General features: G+C 47.2%; 1 protein-coding gene across 2 annotated transcripts in view; it reads left to right on the forward strand.

Moving 5' to 3' along the window:
* Nucleotides 1-20,778, forward strand: part of Gle1 (GLE1 RNA export mediator) — a 34,259-nt gene that overhangs the window by 7,831 nt on the left and 5,650 nt on the right. For both annotated transcript variants that reach the window (XM_005413558.2, XM_005413557.2), the window contains exons 2-12: nucleotides 2,546-2,764; nucleotides 7,567-7,677; nucleotides 11,137-11,285; nucleotides 11,459-11,519; nucleotides 11,670-11,939; nucleotides 15,369-15,600; nucleotides 16,000-16,112; nucleotides 16,231-16,300; nucleotides 18,800-18,942; nucleotides 19,042-19,232; nucleotides 19,766-19,895. In XM_005413558.2, the coding sequence (XP_005413615.1) occupies nucleotides 2,546-2,764; nucleotides 7,567-7,677; nucleotides 11,137-11,285; nucleotides 11,459-11,519; nucleotides 11,670-11,939; nucleotides 15,369-15,600; nucleotides 16,000-16,112; nucleotides 16,231-16,300; nucleotides 18,800-18,942; nucleotides 19,042-19,232; nucleotides 19,766-19,895 (1,689 nt within the window). The remainder of the gene's footprint in view (nucleotides 1-2,545; nucleotides 2,765-7,566; nucleotides 7,678-11,136; nucleotides 11,286-11,458; nucleotides 11,520-11,669; nucleotides 11,940-15,368; nucleotides 15,601-15,999; nucleotides 16,113-16,230; nucleotides 16,301-18,799; nucleotides 18,943-19,041; nucleotides 19,233-19,765; nucleotides 19,896-20,778) is intronic.

A 20,778-nucleotide genomic window follows, 5' to 3' on the forward strand; every position in this document is an offset into this window, starting at 1 on the left:
ATGCCTGGCCTTTTGTGGGTTTTTGCATAGATTACACCAATATCTTCTTTGGTTTTTTGGAGACAGGGTTTCACTATGCAGTTCAGGCTGGCTTTGAACTCACTTTGTAGCCCAAGCTGGCCTCAAACTCACTGGGATTACAGGTGTGCGCCACCATGCCCGGCTCTACACCAGTATCCTTTTTCCTCATCAGGCTTCCATTCTTCAGCCTGAAGCATTCATTGATACTTTTAACCTCTAAGATGTTGCCAAATCTTGTATGGTCCCCATTCCATCTACATTTTTTGTGGACTAAAGTTCCTATTTAATTCAAAGAGCTATAATCCATTACTATTGTTATATTGTATATTTGTTTAATTAATTGTTAGGCAGGAGCTTGTGCCACTGAGCTATATCCCCCAGAATTTTATGATTTTTTTTTTTTTTTTTGGTGTGTGTGTGTGTACTAGGAATTGAACTCAGGACCTTGTGCTTGCCAGGCAGGCACTTATACCACTGAGCTATATCTCTGACCCATGAGGCTTAAAAATAATTTTTGTTTTATTTATTCATTCATTCATTCATTCATTCTTTTGTCTTTTTTTTCAGACAGGGTTTCTCTATACAGTTCAGGCTGCCTTGAGCTCACTTTGTAGCCCAGGCTGGTCTAGAACACACAGTGATCCTCCTGCCTTAGCCTCCTGAGTGCTGGGATTATAGGCGTGTGCCACCACACCTAGCTAATTTTTTTTTTTTTCCCCCAGCTAATTTTTGTACTTGTCTTTTTTACTTAATGTATCCTAGCTCACTCCCTATTTGGTTTTTTGTTTTCTGGTTGCATTATACTGTGTGGGAGTTCCATAGTTCATTCAACCACTCTATTTGTGGGTACTGAGTTCCTTCCAGTAATTTGCAGTGTTACAGTGAATAACCTTGTGCATATATATTTTTATTTGTGGGAAGTATATTTTTAAGATACAATCCTAGAAGTGAGATTACTGGGTCAAAAAGTAAATCCAAATTGGCAACATATATTGCCAAATTCCCTGCATAATGGATATATCAGTTTTTTTTTTTTTAGTCAGCAACGCAGGATTGTGCCTGTTTGCCTACAGCCTTCTTAGATACACACACACATACGCAAACACAATTTATATCTGTTTCTACAGCATGCTTTATTATACGTCTTAATTTGTGCTAATCTAATAGGGAAGATTGAAATCTCAGTGTAGTTCACTGTGCGTTTTCTCTCTTTAGTGAAGTTGAATGTCTTTTCATATGTTTGAGTCATCTTGTTTTTGCGTTGTTTGTTGGTTTGTTTGTTTTTGATGGTCTCACTATATGGTTCAGACTGGCCTTGAACTCATTATATAGCTCAGGCTGATCTTGAACTCCTCCTACCTCACCCTCCTAAGTACTGGGATTACAGGCATGTGCCGCTGTGTCCAGCTTGTTTGTTTATTCGAGACAAGGTCTTGCTATATAGTTCAGGCTAATCTTGAACTGACTACGTAGCCCATGCTGGCCTCAAACTAACAGCAGTCCTCCTCCCTCAGCCTCCTGAGTGCTGGGATTGCAAGCATCCACTACCAAGCCCAGCTGTTTGAGTCATTTTTTGAAAAACTTTATGAATTGCCTGCTTATGTCTTTTGTATATTTTTCATGTAGGATTTTGGTGTTTTTCCCCTCTAAGGTTGTACAATTTCTTTTTTTTTTTTTAAACAATTTCTTTATGTATTAGACAAATTGTATATTTCAGTTGAATTTTTTCATTCTAGTATTTTTTCTGTATTTTCCCTCTGGAATTTATTTTGGTATAAGGAATGAGTAAAAGGCATCATCTCAACATTATTTCTAATACGCTTTTTTATTTGTTTGTTGGTTTTATTGAGACAGGGTCTCCCTGTGTAGTTCATGCTGGCCTTGAGTACCCTATAGCCAGGCCTGCTCTCAGACTCAATGGCAATCCTCCTGCCTCAGCCTCCTGAGGGTTGGGATTACAGGCCTGTACCACCATACCCCACACAAACTTTTTCTAAAAATTGAGTTTATTGGTACAATTTAGATATACATAATGGTCACATTCATCTTAGGGAATTCATACCTGTACATGCTATATCTTGATTCCTTTTTTTTCCCCATTTCCCCCCCACCTCCCTTCAACCCCTCCTCCTTCCTTATTTACAAAGCTTTGTTTCCATTTTATCCTGCTTGCAGTTTTTTTCTTTTCCCTTCCTTCCTTTAGACTTCCTTCCTTTAGACTGGGTCTCCCTAAATTGCCCAGACTGGCCTTGAATTCACAGTACTCTTCCTGCCTCAGCCTCCCAAGTGCTGGGATTACAGGTGTGTGCCGCCATACCTGGCCATTTGGATTTTGTTTAGTATTGTGACCAGTGTCATTAGCGTGGAACCACTGTGCTTTCTGTCCATCTCTGGCTGCCAGTACAGTCACTTCAGGCCTTTGGGGCGAGTTTATTACCTTCAGAGATGTTCAGTGAGGCACATGGTGGGTTATGGTTAGACTGGTGGACGTGCAGGTTGTGCTCAGCTTTCTTCTTCTCCCTAGGATGTTCTAGAAGAATGCCTGTCTCCTCCCAAGCTGTCTCCTTACTCTGGATGGGTGGTGGATCATGTCCTACCCTACACACAGGAGAGTCTCGCTCCCCCTGAGACATCGTCCTCGGGATCGGCATCTGCTCTAGACCAACCCTCACTTGTCCCCAGATCTCCCGTCCAGAGCGCTGCCTTCTCTCCAGCCTCCCCCACAGCTCTGGATGTACCCAAGGTAAAGCTGAATTAGCCTAGGACAAAACATGGCGGCTACAGAGTTGAAGTGTTCAATGCTGTCCCATGACAGTGACCTTCTCCGGAGGAAGTAACAGTTGTTTCACGTTACAGCTGGGGCAGGGGCTAGTGTTTAATACATCAGTCAGTGTTCTCTCAGGAAGCTGTGGAGAAAACCCCCATTACTGGTACCAAGAACAGGTATCAGTTCCATGAGCAACTGGATTGTTTTTTCTCAGGAATATTGTATCTGTTTAACTATTGGCTGCTGAAAGGTTTAGAGTAAAATTTATATTTGCTCTTACATTTACCTCTCTTACTGATTGTAGTGGTTTAATCTGTAATCCCGGCTGCTCAGGTGGCAGAGGTAGGAGGATTACAAGATCGAGATCATCCTGGGCAATTTTTGTAACAACTAAAACTCATAGCCCTCCCCCCCCCCGAAAAAAAAGAACCTGGACATAAAACTCATATCATGTTTAGTGTGGTTTAATTTTTTTGAGACAGAGTCTTTTTTTTTGGGGGGGGGGTACCAGGAATCGAACTCAGGACCTTGTGCTTGCAGGCAGGCACTTGTGCCACTGAGCTATATCCCCAGCCCTGAGATAGAGTCTTGGTCTGTAGTTCAGGCTGGCTTAAACTTACTATATAGCCCAGGCTGGACTCAAACTTGTGCCTGTCCTCCTGCCTCAGCCTCCTGAGTGCTAGGATTACAGGTGTTTGCTACAACACCTGGCCTAAACATCGTATGTGATATAAAAATTACAAAACGATCAGTGACTTAAAGATAAAGCAATAAGCCTACTAGAATAAAATATAAAGCATAACTTGTAAAAGGAAAAATTGATAAATTGGACCTTGTTAAAATGACAGTTTTTGTTCTGTGAAAAAGTCTTTGAAGAGGATATAAACAGATACAAACTGGGAGAAAGCAGTTGGAAATTTCATCTCTATACTTAGAATATATTATATAAAAAGCTCTCAAAATTTTTAGAAAAGGGGCAAATGATGTGACCAAACATTTCATCTAAAACAGTGTAAGATGATCAAGAAGGATGTGGAAAGGTGTCCAACATGAGCTGGTAGGAAACGAAAATCAGAAGTGCAGTGAAGTATGACACAGCTGTAAGAAGAGTTGAAATAAAAACAGCTGTATCACCAAATTCTGGTGAGGAATGGAGGATCTGGATCACACAGGTTTAGGATTGAGACAGAGAATGGTTCCGTGCTCCAGAAAACCATGTGGCAGGCCAGGCATGATGGCGCACACGTGTAATCCCAGGGGGGAGTCTGAGGCAGGAGGATCACTGCTTGTTCAAGACCTGTGTGGACTACATACTGAGTTCTAGGCCAGTCTGAAATACATACCAAAACCCTGTGTCAACTTCTCCCCGCAAAATAAAAGATAAAATAGTTTGGCCATTTTTTATGGAATTCAACATGCTCTTAACTGTATCACCCAGCAGTTGCATTCCTGGGTATCTCCATCGGAGAAAACAAAACTTGCATTCCAGTAACAAGCTGTACATTAGTGCTCAGAGCAGGCTGTCGGAGCTTCCCGCAGTAGCCCACGCTGTGTTTCCTAGATACTGCGTGTACGTTTGTCTTTGCTCTTGTCCTCTTTTTCTCTTTACTTGGCCCAAGCTCACTCTGCAGAGCTGGTTTCTCTCCCACTCTTTACTTTTACTTTTTTGAATAAACTTTGCCACTGTTAAAAAAAAAAAAATTGTTCATAGCAGCTTTAGTTGTAAGATCCAAAAACTGCAAGGTAAATGGTTAAACACACTGTTTTGGATTATCCATATCATGACATTATTACCATCGATAAAAAGATGTGAATCTCCAGTATATGCAGCATGGATAGATTTCAAGGGTTGTATCTATCAGCTTTCCCATTGCTGAGACACAGTACCTGATGCCCACAATTTAGAAGAGGAAGGGTTTTTTTGTTGGTGGTTTTTTGACAGGGTCTTCCTTTGCAGTTCAGGCTGGCCTTGAGCTCACTTTGTAGCCCAGGCCGGTCTCAACCTTGCAACAATCCTCCTGCCTCAGCCTCCCGATTGCAGGTGTGCGCCGCCACGCCCGGCACGGAAAGCTCTGTGCTTTCCCAGTCCCCTTGGCAGCTCCCGAGCCAGTCAGTTTGACGTGACTAAGCTCCACCCCCACAAGGATAGTGTGTGGAGTTCAGGAAAGAGTGAGCTCATCTCAAAAGTTTATTACTGTATAATGCCACTTGTTTAACGTTCTTTTTTTTGTCGGTTGGGGGGGTACCAAGAATCAAACTCAGGATCTCATGCTTGCCAGGCAGGTACCACTGAGCTATATCCCCAACCCCGTTTAACATTCTTGAACCAACAACATTGTAGAGCTGGGGAACAGATTAAGGGTTAGGGATCAGAGAGGAAGTGGCCTGGCCACAAAGATGTACGGGCTGGGCTGTGTGGTGCATATTTGCAATCCCAGCTCTTTGTGAGGCTGAGACGGGAGGATTGCAAGTTCAAAGCCAGGGTAAAACTTACTGAGACTTGTCTCGAAACAAAATAAATACAAAGTCCCAAAAATGTAGCTCAGTGGTAGAGCACTTGCCTAACATGTGCAAGACCCAGAGTTCAATCTCTAGGAGTGAAGGGAAAAAAGAGATACAGAGCTTTTCCCTTACCACCAGACCTGTTTTATGCTTGTTTTTTGGCAGTCCTGAGGCTTGAATCCAGGCCCTCTAAGCAAGCACTTGATCGCTGAGTTACTTCCCCAACCCTTTTTATTTTATGTTGAACCAACATCTTGATGTGTTGCCCAGGCCAGTCTCAAGCCTGGTGACATTCCTGCCTCAGCCTTAAGTAGCTGGGGTTATAGGTGTGTGCCATCATGAGGCAAGATTTATGTGTATAAAGTGTGCTTATGTCTACACAAGTCTACATGTGATAAAATTGCACAAAACTGTAAATAAACACAAAGTCTTTCGAAATCTGAATAGGCCCTCTGGATTGGGCCAGGGCCAGTTTCTTTCAAAATTTTTTGTTTTGTTTTCTTTGTGTGTGGGTTTTTTTTTTGTTTTTTTTTTTTAAGACTGTTCCACTATGTAATTCAGCCTGGCCTTGAACTCACTTTGTAACCCAGGCTGGCTTCAAACTCACAGCAATCCTCCTGCCTCAGCCTCCCAAGTGTTAGGATTACAGGCGTGTGCTACCATGCCCAGTTCTTCCTGGTTTTATTCTTTTTTTTTTTCCAGTACTGGGAATTGAACTCACGACCTCGCGCTTGCCAGGCAAGTGCTGTGCCGCTGAGCTAAATCCCCAGCCCACTTCTTAGTTTTGATATTACTGTATATTTTTGAAAGATGGTGTGTTTGGAGGAGACTGAAAGAACATGCACAGGCCCTATACACATACTCTTGCAACTTTCTGTGACTTACAGTTATTTAAAAGTGTTTAAAAAGTCAGTATGATGAGCTTCTCAGTGCCAGCAGTTGTGATGCTGATCCTGCTGCTTCCCCTCTGGGTGCCTCAGTTTCTACATCTGTAAATCCGGCACTAGACTCAGCTGTTGGTCCTCTCTGGATATAACATTCCATAATTCTTTGAATTTAAATACATCCTTTTTTTTTTTGGTCTTTTTGAGACAGGGTCTTGCTCTGCACTTCAAGCTGGCCTTGAACTCACTTTGTAGCCCAGGCTAGTCTTGAACTCGCAGTGATCCTCCTGCCTCGGCCTCTGAAGTGCTGGCATTACAGGAATGTGCCACCACGCCCAGCCACGTAATTCCTTGAGTGATTTTATATACTACCTTATTTTATCATTAGGAATTAAGCAGAAGGGAATTGGGAGCGGTTTCGATTTAGAAAGTCAGTGTTTTTATTGCTCCCTGGCATTATTTTTGACTCTCTCCAGTGACCCAAACGCAGTGGGTTGCCTTCCATCTCTCCATTCTTCCAGTCTTCTTTTTATTTTCTTCCACACTCTTCTTTTTTTTTCTTCCACACGCTTCTTAGTTTTGTCTTGTAGCCAGGCACTGGGTGGCAGGTTGTCCTCATGGGAGTCCCACACTTAAGTTGTAGGTTAGCATCCCCTGAGAAAGAAAGTGCCAGGCTCACGGATGGCCCCAGCCTGGCGTGGGGCATGGACATCATTGTTCAGGTGGGTGCTGCGTACCAGAGGGGAGAGCACTTCAGGGTTAGGCTGGTCCTGTGGTTACCTCTCAGGCCAGGAGCGAAGTTTGGGGGTGTGGACAGGTGGATACGCACCAGAAGAGAAGGGGACGTTTATCGGGCAGAATAAAACAGCAGGCAAGCAGGCCAGATCAAAAACAGTAGAAAGCAACCCAAAGCAACAAAGCTCGGTTTATTAAAGAAAACAGTTTGAACAAGGTTGGTGTCATGGAAGGCACATGCTTCTGACCTAAGCTGTCTTTGGTATGGATGTTCACAGGTTGGATCTGATCTTTGTGTAGAAGACATGGCACTGACTTTACCATGTTAAAAATCCTAATTCTTGGGGCTGGTGATATAGCTTAGTGGCATAAGTACCTGCTTGGCAAGCGTGAGGTCCTGAGTTCAATTGGATTCAAGTACCAGGTAGATAGATGGATAGATAAATAGTTCTTTTTTTTTTTTTTTTTTTTGTACCGGGAATCAAACTCAGGACCTTGTGCTTTCCAGGCAGGCGCTTGTGCTGCTGAGCTATATCCCCAGCTAGATAGATAAATAGATGGATAAATCCTGAGTTCAATTCCCAGTACCAAATAAATAAATGAATAAATCAGTGCAATAAAATAAATCCTAATTCTTTTCCCACCTTCTGTCTCAAGGGCAAACAGGAGTCTCAGCCTACAGAATCCAAGGTGTTGAAGTCCTCTCGTGGGATCAATGTGGAAGTCTGCATCCGGATGTACGAACTGGTGCACAGAATGCGGGGGACAGTAAGTGACCCCGTGACGCGTGGCAGGCCTGGTCTGAGGGAGCCACTTTTACCTCAGCTCCCCAGGGTGTAGGGATGCCTGCTGTGCTGATCCTGGTGTCCCACCCACCAGGGCTCATTGGGTGCAATAGCATAATGTAGAGGTCAAGCCAGGTATGTGGCACATGACTAGAATCCCAACACTGTGGGAAGCTGAGGCAGGAACATCAAGAGTTTGAACCCATCCTGGACACCTTAGTGACTTAGTGAGACTCTGTCTCAAAATAAAAATTAAAATAAGGGCTGGGGATGTAGCTCAATGTGAAGGCTCTGGCATCAATCCCCAATACTTGCAGAAAAAAAATAGAGGTCTAGAGTGAGCTCTTTAAAATCAGATCTTGTTTCACATACTAGCTTTACAGGCACACACCTGTAATCCCAGCACCTAGGAGGTTGAGGCAGGAGGATCACCATGAGTCCGAGGTGAGCCTGGCCTACATAGTGAGTAGCTGCCACAAACTTGCAGCAGTCCTCCTTCCTCAGCGTCCCAAGTTTGGGGCTACAGGCATTTCTTTTTCCATTTGAGGTGAGATCTCAGTATATTGCCCAGGCAGGCCTCAAACTCCTGGGCTCAGTGATTCTTCTGCCTCAGCCTCCTTATTATGAGCATTTTCTTCTTATCCATTTGTTTTTTCAGAGCATTACACTCATTTTAAATCATGCTAGAGTGCTTTTTTTTAGATTCGCTTGTATTCTTTGAAATATTTTTTTCTTGAGGTTCCTCATTTTCCATTTGTTCATCTTGATCTCCTCATACAATGTAGAAATTCCACCCTTTTTTTTGGTCTTTTTGAGGCAGGGTCTCGCTGTGCAGTTCAGACTGGCCTTGAGCTCACTTTGTAGCCCAGCCTGGTCTCGAACTCACAAGAATCCTCCTGCCTCGGCCTCCTGAGAAATTCCACACATATCTAAAGATGGTTATTACCAGAAAAAAAGAAAGGTGGTTCTTACCGCCAGGCATGGTGGTGCACACCTGTCATCCTAGGACTTGGGAGGCTGAGGCAGAAGGATTGCCGCAAATTTGAGGCCAGCTTGGGCTCCATCCTGAGTTCAAGCCCACCCTGAGCTACACAGCAAGACTCGGTGTCAAAAAACAAGCCCCACAAAAGTAAAGATGGTTACTTACCAGTGGTCAGACCAGGGGTTCAAGTAGAAAAGTCAGGACAGTGTTACTATGCTTTGAGACCTCAGTTCCCTGAGTACTCTGCAGAAAACCAGCTCCTAGACCAGAGGACATGCTCATGCCTGGACAGCCCCCACCCTTCCCACCCTTCTCTCCCCGCCTCTCCTGTGCTGCTTCCTGATTTTCTTTTATAGAGCCCCCCATTTTTCTTTCTCCATTTTTACAACTCCTTGTCTTTGGCTTGGAGTGAGGGTCTCCACCTGACCGTCCCAAACCTTGAGACTCGAAGCCGCTAGCATTCCCTACTGTCCTGCATCAGGGTCCCTCCGCTCGGCCGGGGCTCCCACGTGGGGCTGCTGTGCTTGGAGTCCTCACAGTGGTTGCCCTGTCTGGCTTTGGAGGTTCGCTGGGACCTCTGTTCTGCCTGTGTGTCCTGGGCTTCCTCGGCGTTGCTGTCAGGTTTCAAAACCAAGAATTCTCCTCCAGGTGTGGTGGTGCATGGCTCTTATCCCAGCTGTCTCTGCTGAGGCAGGAGGATCAAAAGTTTAAGGCCAACCTGGGCGGCAGAGGGGATTCCGGGCCACCCTCGACTGCAGGATGTGGCCCTGCCTCAAAATAAAACGCAAGCATCCAAAGAGAAGATGGCAGAGCTGCGTTTCCGTTTCACACCTCCCCTCCGAAGCCTGTGCTGGCGTATTGTGGCCGCATTCAGTTCTCCACAGTGCTGATAGAGGCCGGAAGACTCGGAGCGCTGGGTGACGACGTGCCAGGTGTTTTTAAAACAGCACCGATGCCTTGGTTTTCGCTGATCGGTCTGTTGACTGCGGTGGTGGCCCGAGTTGGCTGTTTTGTCGGCCCGCACTCAGCTCATTCTTCAGCCCTGCCCCAGGAGGCCTGTGCACGTCAGACCTGGCCTTTCCGGTCTCGGGCTCCCCTCGTGGCAGTCCTGTGCGCGTGCGCGTCTCCGTGCTGGCACTGCTGGGCTCTGCTCCACTGCTGCGCTTCTCTGCGCTCCCTGTCTTCGCAGCGTGTGACGGGCCCTGCCTGCGCCCCCCCGGCTCCGGCGTGTCGTTCTTACTTGGCAGCTCCCGCTCTCGTGGGTCTCGGAGGAGAGGAGAGGTGGGGCTTGCGTTCAGTTTGCCGTCTTACACTGAAAGCTTAAAATAAGTTTCATAGTAGAAGAAAATGGCTTCTTTCTCTTTTTGCTGTGGTGCTAAGTGTCCCCCAGCACCTCGTGTGTGCCGGGCCTGTGCCCGAGACTGGGCCATCCCCGTGTCCACGCACTGGCTCCAGGGGGGTCAGGTACGTGTCCACACCGGTGGTCCAGCAGCAGCTCGCCCTCCAGGAGCCCGCCCGAGTGCCCCGCGCTTCGGCTGCACGGGGTTGACTTCCTCGTCCCTGGCCCTCCCCTCATGTAGCTGCGTCACCTTCGGCAACAAGGCTGCAGGGAACATCCACGCCTGTAGGTCTTTGCGCGTGTGTGCAAGTTTTTCCTCAGAATAAATTGCTAAAATAGAGCTAGTGCCAGAGGATAAGTGCACTGTCCAATTTTGATAAATACCAGATTGCCCTTAAAACCATGAGAGTGTTCTCATGGAGAGAAATGCAGACACCCTTAGGTGTTTTTCCTGAGGTGTAAGGAAAGGGACTCTGCTCAGTGGAGGTGGAGGAGGGGCTGGGAGTAAGGTAGAGATGAACACAGTGTATTTACCTTTTTTGGGGGGGGTGGGTACCAGGAATTGAACTCAGGACCTTGCATTTGCCAGGCAGGCACTTCTGCTGCTGAGCTATATCCCCCAGCCCACACAGTGTATTTACAAAACTACAATAGAATAAGAGTGCTGGGTATGATGGCCCATGTCTGTAATCCCAGCACTTAGGAGGCTGAGGCAGGAGGATCTCTGTGAGTTCAAGGCCAGCCTGGGCTACAAAGTGAGCTCAAGGCCAGTCTGAACTGCATAGCAAGACCCTGTCTCAAAAAGACAAAAAAAAAAAAAGAGAGAGAAAGGGGGGCCTACTATAGTGCACCTGTGTTTAATCCCCAGTACTACAAGATAAAAATAGCATATGGTGTCTGAAGTACATTCCTAAGTACCTGTCCCTTCCCAGTGCGTGCTAGAATGCTACCACGTGGGGCAGGCTGGACCCACAAGAGAGCAGGCCTCAGTGGTCCCCAGGAGTGGGCGTATGAGTCTGGGCCCTCATGGTCTCTGAGGAGCTCAGGGCTGAGGGGAGGGTCGCGGAGGGCAGGGGAGCGTGTCGTGGGGACGGTCTTAGGGTAGGGGTGCTGCCTTCCAGGAGGGCCTGCGGCAGTGGCAGGAGGAGCAGGAGCAGAGGGTGCGCGCCCTGTCGGAGATGGCGTCGGAACAGCTGAAGCGCTTTGACGAGCTGAAGATGCTGAAGCAGCACAAGGAGTTCCAGGAGCTGCAAGAGGTGATGGAGAGGAGGTGAGCCCCGCTTCCCCCGCCGTGGTGTTGGGAAGGAAAGAGCTGAAGCCCTCAGAGCTGGCAGGGCAGCTTCTAACTGGCAAGTGGCCCGTGCAGTCCAGTGAGGAAGCCTGCGGGAGGAGCCCAGGCCTAGCAAGCACCCCTACCTCTTCCTCTCCGCTGTTTCCATGCAGCACCAGGGAAGCCCTGGGCCACCAGGAGAAGCTCAAAGCAGAGCATCACCACCGAGCCAAGGTCAGTGGCTAGGGGTGGGCAGTGGGCAGAATCTCTGTGCCCAAGGGGTGAGCTTTGCGGCCCTGCCTCTGTGTCCAGCCTTGGGAGTCCTGGTCCCACTCTGAGGCAGTCTAGGCAGGAGCCCTGGTGACCCCAGCTGGCCCTGTGCAGATTCTCAACCTGAAACTGCGTGAGGCCGAACAGCAGCGCCTGCGCAAGGAGGAGCAGGAGCGCCTGCGCAAGGAGGAGGGCCAGGGCCGCCTGCGGAACCTCTACGCCCTGCAGGAGGAGGTGTTGCAGCTCAACCAGGAGCTCGAAGCCTCTGCCTGCAGTGCCTCTGACCTGCACAGGGACCTGCTGCAGGTCGACCTGGCGGCCTTCCGCACCCGTGGCAACCAGCTATGCAGCCTCATCTCCAGTATCATCCGCACCACCTCGGAGGTGAGGGCAACCCAGGGACTCCTCTGCCTTGGAGTGGGGGCCGGAAGTGCAGTGTGTTTTCTGATTGAAAAGCAGTACCTAGGCTGGGGTGCAGCTCAGGGGCAGAGCACTCACCTAGAGTGTGCCAGGTTATGGGTTCCACCCCTCAAAGTAATGCCTGCTTCCTAGAGGAAGCAATAGTTGCTGCTGTCACCTCCTTGCCCAGAGGCAACCATAGTAACATTTTTTTTTTTTTTTTTTTTTTTTTTTGTACCGTTTTTCTCTGGTACCGGGAACCGAACTCACGACCTTGTACTTGCCAAGCAGGCGCTTTTGCCACTGAGCTAAATCCCCAGCCCCTCATAGTAACATTTTCATATGTTTTTTTTTTTTTTTTCTTTGATTCTTATTTTATGTCTTAAGTTAAAAAATTTTGTTTCTAGCCAGGTATAGTGGTGCATGCCTATAATCCCAGCACCTGGGAGGCTGAAGCAGGAGGATTACTGTGAGTTCAAGACCAGCCTGGGCTACAAAGTGAGCTCAAGGCCACCTTTAACTGCATAGCAAGACCCTGTCTCAAAAACAGACAAAAAAGTTACCAACTTGAAAGGGTAGGGTTATTTATTTCATTTTGCTTTTGATCTAAAAGTTTTTTTCAACTGGATTTAACTTTGTTTTATAATGATATAAGACAGATTTCCAAAGTGTGAGCTGCAAAACAGAGTATATGCAGAGAAGTCTAGCTTCTTTTTCTTGCTGTCCTCTTGCCTCAACCTCCGCAGTGTTGGGATTGCAGGGTGTGCCACTGTGCCCGATTTTCTACTCTGTTCTTGTCCTCTCTGCAAAAGACAGTTTCTTTCAGCTTTTGGATATTATGTCTGTTGTTTAAGTATGAAAGCAAGGCTCAGTGTGGTAGTGAAGTCTGTAATGCGAGCACTCGGGAGGCTGAGGCAAGAAGATCACAAATTTGATGCCATCCAATACTCCCAGGATGAAAGGTCACCTGCTGTTCCGTGCCTTGCTGTTTTTGTACTAAGCAGTGTATCATACAGATCAGTGCTTAGCAGCATGTAAGGTGGCAATCATTTCTTTATGCAACTTTCATATAAGTGCATAGTTTTCTGTTGTGATTTTTTTTAAAAAAAAAAACGGGAATTGAACTCACAACTTCATGCTTGCCAGGCAGGTGCTTGTGCTGCTGAGCTATATCCTTGGCACCGTTTTTGATTTTTTTTTTTTTTTTTAAGTTTTTTATTTGTTTGTTTTCTGTTGTGGATGGAAATTAGACATCTGTCCTGCCAGCATCATTCATGACTTTTTTGGGTTTCTTCATCCTTGGGGATTGAGCATCTACCACTGAACTACAGGCCCAGCCCTTTTTATTTTTTATTTTTATTGTTTGTTTGTTTTTTGTTTTGTTTTTTTGGGTACCAGGAGTTGAATTCACAACCTTGTACCTACCAGGCAAGCACTTGTGCCCCTGTGCTATATCCCTGGCTAATTTTTATTTTGAGACAGGGTCTTGCTAAATTGCCTAGGTATGACTCAAATTTGTGAACCTCCTGCTTCAGCCTTCCAAAGTGTTAAAGTGTGCACCACTGTTCCTGGTTGACATTTTTAAATAATGTGACCAAAATTCAAAATATTCTGGGAAAAGAAGTTACAAATACAATGGAATATAAAATACCTAGAAATAATTGAACACAAAATAGATGTGGTTTACATAATAGAAATGCTGTGTTATTTTAGATTTATAAAACGAAATTTAAGGTCGGGTGTGGTAGCGCACGCCTATAATCCCAGCCCTCAGGAGGCTGAAGCAGGAGGATTGCCATGAGTTTGAGGCCAGCCTGGGCTACAAAGTGAGTTCAAAGCCAGTCTGAAATGCATAACAAGACCCTGTCTCAGCAATCAATCAATCAATCAATCATTGAAACTTGAATGATTGGGTTAATAATATTTCTGAAAGTTTGACAAAGTCAGGTATGAAATATGCCCCAAAACATATTAGGCCATCTCCAGATGATTAGTGATGAAGGACTTGTGTTACCAGCGTAGTAAAAGTGAAAGCAATTTGTTCTTGCCAAGGAGTAGACAGAGAATTAGCAGAATGGAATAAGCAAGCCCAGGAAGATTTTTGTAGGTAATTAACACATAGTTGTGTGTTGTGTAATGACAGGGACACCTTCTGAGAAATTTGTTAGGCAGTTTCATAGTTGTGCAAACATAGAGTGCACTTAACAAACCTAGAAGAGTCATTAGCTGACAGAATCTTATTGGACCCCTCCTGTCTATACCATCTGTCCTTGACAGAACCGTCATTATGTGGAGAATGACTGAATATTACCATTTTATGTGTGTATGTGGATACACGTAGTAATGTTTCTTAGTGCTTGTGGTCAGACCTAGGCTTCCCATGTACTAGGCGAGTGCTGTGCCACAGAGCTATAACCCCAGCTAACACTTTACATCTTCAAGGAAAGGGCCAGGACCGCGTCTCTCTGTGAACAGGTGGCAAGACTGTCAGGGCTGGGGAGTAGCTCAGTGGGCAGCACTTGCCTCTCATGCTCAAGGCCTTCGGCTCCATCTCTAGCGTTGCAAAAACAAAAAGAAGAGAGGGAAGCCAGACCATGTATGTGTACATGCATATGTATATGAATATATGCATATGAAAATATAAGTATGAATATGTGTATATGAATATGTATGTGAATATGTATATGTGCATACATATATATTTTAAAACCAATTTCTGGAGCTAGGGATGGATTTCAGTGGTAGGCTGCCTAGTATGTGCAAGGCCTGTGTTTGATTCCCAGGACTACAAAATATAAAATCAGTAAAGGAAGGATCAATTATATAGAGAACTGATTGATACATAAAGATTGAATTTATACCACAGTTTCATCTTATCCCATATTTCTTGGGTATTTAAATTTAAAAGTATAAGGTATAGAGACTCTTTGTAAGCATAGGAATAAAAACAAGTCATAAGGGAAAAGTTGATATGAAAACAAACATTGAGAATATTACAAATTTGGAAACATTTGTATAAGTACTGTGCTAAGGGTGGCGCCACTGGAGCTTTTAGGAAATATTTGTAACATACATACTAGAACAGACTTTGATGTCCTTGTTACAAACTTTTGGACCTTTTTTTTGGTACTGGGAATCAAACTGAGGACTTATACTTGTGCCGCTAAGCTGTATCCCTGCAAACTTTCAAGAAATGACTCTGGCCAGTTCGCTGGGAGCCTGCAAGCTCAGATACCTGGGGTGCAGTGGTAGATCTTTCAGCAGACAGGAAGCGATGCGTCTGAACATGCCCAGCGCAGGTTCTCGGCTGGCCCAGCCGCCCCAGGCCAGAAGTCCCTCACCTTGTGGGGTATGATTGAACCCTCAGGGGCCCCTGGGGACTGACTGCCACGCCCCATGTCCCTCCCTCCGCAGAGTGGCTACCCCACGGTGGAGAACCAGGCTGAAGCCGAGCGGGCCCTGCAGGAGATGCGGGACCTGTGCACCAGCCTGGGCCAAGAGATCAGCAGAGCCTGCCAGGACAAGAGACAGGAGGAGGAGGCGTCCCAGGCCAAGCTCCAGGAGTCACAAGCGCAGCAGGGGCGGCTGGGGGCCACTCCACAGGCAGCAGGTCCCAGCCAGAGCTTGGGCAGGACTCAGAGTGAAGGTGGGTGTGGTATGGACACAGTCTTCGATTCTAGCAGATGCATTATTCCCACTACATCTAGAATAATGCTGGTGCTTAGCGTTTTGAGAAAACAGGTACAGATGTATGTAATGTCCACTTAGTATGTGTGAGAAGTGTAGAGCCTAGTGTTTGGAGGCGGGCTCTGGAGCCTGAGCAGAGAAGTCTGTTTCTACCTCTGAGCACTGTCGCTGTGGCGAAGCATTTAACCTTTCCGTACCAGTTCCTTTATCCATGAGTTGGAGCTAATCCCGATACCTATTTCACAATGTTACTGCGCTCATGAAAGCAGCGCTCACATCAGGAGTGAGTGCCACACTCCAGCCCCTGTAACAGGCTCTGAACCCTCACTGCTATTGAAGTCTGTCTTCTGCTGCCCAGGCTTGCAGGTGAAGGTGCAGGAGAGTACGATGCAGTGGTACCAGCAGCTGCAGGATGCGGCTGCCCAGTGCGTGTCAGCCTTTGAGGGTCTGACCAGCAGCAAGGACACACAGGTAAGGAGCAGTGGGTGGCAGGGTGGCAGGCCTCAGTTGCCCCTGGAATTCCCTAATCCTCAGGGCATCTGCTTGGCCCTTCAGCACACTCTGCCTTGTCACTGTTCTCCTCTGGCAGACCAAGAAGATAAAGATGGGCCTGCAGAAGGCCGCCACCATCCCTGTGAGCCAGATCTCCACCATTGCAGGTGGGTCAGGAAGTCGGGGACAGGACCCTTTGCTTCAGGTTTCAGTGTTGCAGACACAGTACTGCCGAGCCACAGCTAAGGTGCCTGTGAAACACTGTTCAGGCCAAGGTGCAGCTCAGTGCAGAGCCCTTGCCTAGCATGTGCTTCCGTCCCAGCACTACAGAGAAAGAAAAGATATGTTCACGCAAATGCTGCGTGTCGCTGCAGGTGTGTATAAACCTTATATAGCCTGTGTTTCTCCCCTTTTTCTTTGGTGCATAGGTGATAGAGTAGTAACTATGTGTCTGTTGACTTTTTTGTATGTGTGTGTGGTACTCAAGATTGAACCCATGGCCTTCACACAGATCTACATCCTTTTTTATTTTGAGACAAGGTCTCACTAAGTCCCTGAGCTGCCCAGGCTGGGCTCAGATTTATGACCCTCTACCTCAGCCTCCCAGAGTACTGGGATTGCAGGTGTGTGCCATCATACCTGCCCATTGACTGATTTTTTTTTTTTCCTTTTTTTTTCAGTTTTTTTGAGACAGGGTCTCGTTTTGCAATTCATACTGACTTTGAGCTCACTTTGTAACCCCGGCTGGTCTCAAGCTCAAAACAATCCTCTTGCCTCAGCCTCCCAAGTGCTGGGATTACAGGCATGCATCACCATGCCCGGCCTTGACTGGTTTTTAAATAACCTATGTTAGTAGTAATAAATTTATGTATGTATGTATTCAGTTCTTTGAGACAGAGTCTTGCTACATAGTTCAGGCTGGCTTTGAACTCACTATGTAGCCTAGGCTGGCCTCAAGCTAGCAGTGATCCTGCTGTCCCAGTCTTCCGAGTGCTTGGATTACAGATGTGCACTACCATGCCCAACAGTAATCATAAATTATGTAGGACAACTCTTAGGTGTAAAATGGACAGTTACTGCTACAGTCATCACAGAGGGAACCTACATGGGTCTTTGATTTTGTTGTAAACAGCTTTTCCAAAGCCCGTGCTTGCCACTTTTTTTTTTCCCTGAGAAATGGCCTCGTTATGTATATGCTGTCTCAAAAAACAAGAAAAACAAACAAACAAAGGTAATTTAGGGGCCGGGGATGTAGCTCAGTGGTATAGGTGCCTGCCTGGCCAGCACAAGGTCTTGAGTTCAATTCCTGGTACCAAAAAAAAGATTAATTTAGGGCTGGCCGCATTGATGCCCTCCAGAGGTCAAGATGCAGACAGGAAGAAGCAGAGGAGAGACCCTCCCTAGGGTTATTCCTACACAGCTCTACTGACGCTTCTTAAGTACTGACTGCCACCCTGGGCCAGAGAAGCTGGCACAGCTGGGAAGCTGCTCTCACCACGGCCCAGGTCCCTGTTAGCTGGTCGTGTAAGAGGCATGGGAAGTTGCATTTTGTGTCCTTGAGAGGCCGTAGGACAAAGTTACACTGAGGTCACCTTGTTTGGAATTCTGTCTGGAACAGAGCACAGTATAAATACATAAACATACAGCTTGGTGGGATGCACGGCGCTTCTGCTGATAGCAACAGGGAGAGAGGCGCCTGCGCGGCCACGCCGCATCTCCACCACTCCCTCCTCTCGCCTGTCCTTCCCTGGTCCACACAGACACGAGAACACAGGGCGGCTGGGAGGCCTGCGGCGCTCATGGCTCTGCTCGCCCCATTTTACCTTCCACCCTGCCCCGTCCTCGCGAGGACTCTGGGTCATTCCCACCTTTCTCTCCTGTTGATGCAGTCGCTCCCCTCCAGGCTGCGTCCCCTCCACGTTAAAACATGCAGGCGTCGCTCACATCCTGGCGAATCTTCCTCTCCTGTTTTCTCATCTTTCTCACTGTTCCATTTGGCACTGTCCACTCCGCCTCTTGCATAAGACTCCTGCTGCCAGGCATAGGTGAGGTGGAGGTGCATGTACACCACTAGTCCAGCACTGGGAGGCTGAGCCAGGTAGATCACAGGTTTGAGCTCAGCCTGGGTAACTTAATGACCTAGCATATCCTGTCTCAAAAAAAAATTCTTTTTAAAGGCTGGGGAGAAGTTGCTGTTCTATGGTACATACAGCAGGTGCTGGGCCCCCCTGCGGCCTCAGAGTGTGTGACAGGGACACTGAAGCCGCCTGTGTGTGAGGCTGGAGGAAGGCAGGCTCCAGAGAAGGAGAATTTCTTTGCCTGGAAAGGTCCCTTAGGTCCTGGAGATGTGACATCTCCACCATCCACGCATGGGACACTGTTTGACACTTTCTCTTATGTGTTGCTCACAGAATTATTTCATTCCCAAATCAGGGAGGGAACAGACCTGTGACTTCTGCACTTTCACACACACCCCCACGCGGGTGTGATGGTCAGGTGTCCCTCTGCACCTGGGGTTTGGCTTTAGGCTTTACACTGCTGTACAGCTGCTGGGCTTGGATTCGAGATGCTATTAGGATGACATGATGAGGAAGAGATTGACATGCAGTTGAATCTTTTCATTGTCTCTGTCTCTCCCCCTCCGTTTCCCTCTCTCCCTCTCCCAGGCTCGAAGCTGAAAGAGATCTTTGACAAGATCCACAGCCTGCTGTCTGGAAAGCCTATCCAGTCTGGTGGGCACTGCGTGTCGATCACACAGAACCCGCAGGGCCTAGACTTCGTGCAGTACAAGCTGGCCGAGAAGTTTGTGGTGAGGAACTGTGTTGCCAGCGGTGTGGGCGGAGGCGGCTAGTGCGCAGCGTTAAGCCTTTCGGTGTCGATGTACAGGTGAACTCATCTCTGTTCCCAGAAACAAGGCGAGGAGGAGGTGGCCTCCCACCACGAAGCAGCCTTCCCCATCGCGGTCGTGGCCTCTGGCATCTGGGAGCTGCACCCCACCGTCGGGGACCTCATCCTTGCCCACCTGCACAAGAAGTGTCCTTACTCTGTCCCTTTCTACCCAGCGTTCAGGGAGGGCATGGCTCTGGAAGACTACCAGCGGTGAGGTGGTTTTTCTCCTCCCTTTCCCTAGGGTGACCAGTGCAGTATAAATAGAATTGGGATTTGTTTTCCTCCTCCTCATGCTTCTCTGCTTCACCTGGAATATTTGGTCAAAAAATACAATGTATTTCATGCAAATGGACAGCTTTGGGATTTGTGGCTTTAGCCCCCAGTAAACCATTTACTTCGCTCTGGAAAATGCTGAATCTAGACTCCAGGGATCTTGGAATTGATCCCTGCTTTCATTTAATAGCTTTGCAAAATTGGGTAGGTAATCTAAGCTCTTTAGGCATCGGTTTCCTTATTTGTAAATGGGTAATGATATCTGTTACCTCCTGAGTTTACCTGTGAGCTTACCTTGCAGGGCTTCTATGCAGTAAATTGATCCTGGACATGAGTGTTTCGTAGGCAAAGCACTCTACAGGTGGAACAGTACATAGCAGTGTGAAACAGGAGCAGTAATACTCCGAGCTGTTTTTTGATTTGTGACCCTTGTTTTGGCCTCATCTTTGTGATTTTTTTTTCCTACACAGAATGCTTGGCTACCAAGTAAAAGAATCCAAGGTGGAACAGCAGGACAACTTTCTGAAACGCATGTCTGGGATGATCCGTCTCTATGCTGCCATCATCCAGCTCCGGTGGCCCTATGGGAACCAGCAAGCTGTAGGTCCAGAAGGCTTATCGTGGATACTGAGGGGTTGGACTGAGAACATATTAGCGTGTCCTGCCCTTGATGTCAGTCAGCTTTCTGTTACTGTAACAAAACACCTGAGGGAAGCAGCTTCTAAGGACAAACAGGTTTCAGAAGTCTCTGAAGCTCAAGGTTTTAGAAGTCTCTGTCCATGGTCACTTGGCTGATGGTAAGGTGGTAAGACAGCACCTTATGGCAAGACAGCACCTTATGGCAGGCGTGTAGATAGAATAAAGCTGCTCACGTTAGGGCAGCTGGGAAACAGAAGTTAGAGATGTCTTGGCGTGGTGGCATACCACCAGCCTGTGCAACTTAGTGACCGCGTGATATCCTGTCTCAACATGGTAAAAAAGGGCTGGGGATGTAGCTCCATGAAGGCCCTGAGTTCAATCCTCAGTACCACAAAAAGGCAGGGGAGGGTAAGGTGAGGTTCCAGTATCCCCTTTTAAGGCACAGCCATGTCACCTAACTTCATCCAACAGACCACGCCTTGAAAGGTTCCGCCACCTCTCGGCAGTGCCCTGGGCTGGCTGCCAAGCATCTCACTTGGAGACCGTGACATCCTTCAGACGCTCAGAAGTGGGAAGTAGACATGGATTGTGAGGAGCTTTTGTGGATCAACAGAGCCATTTGCTCAATGGCTCATTCACCGGGTTCCTCAAAGAACTGATTTTATAACAGAACTTACCAGAGGAAAGGCTGTTATTTGTCAATAATAGGCTTGCAAGGATTTTATTTACTAATTTTTGGCAATGCTGGGGATGGAACCCAGGGCCTTACCTATGTTAAGCAAGTGCTCTGTCTCTGAGGTACCTCCCAGCCCTGATTCCCACCCTGTCTTCTCCCCGCCCGCCC

This window comes from Chinchilla lanigera, unplaced genomic scaffold, assembly GCF_000276665.1.
Source record: "Chinchilla lanigera isolate Chin_1 unplaced genomic scaffold, ChiLan1.0 scaffold00169, whole genome shotgun sequence".
Lineage (NCBI taxonomy): Eukaryota > Metazoa > Chordata > Mammalia > Rodentia > Chinchillidae > Chinchilla > Chinchilla lanigera.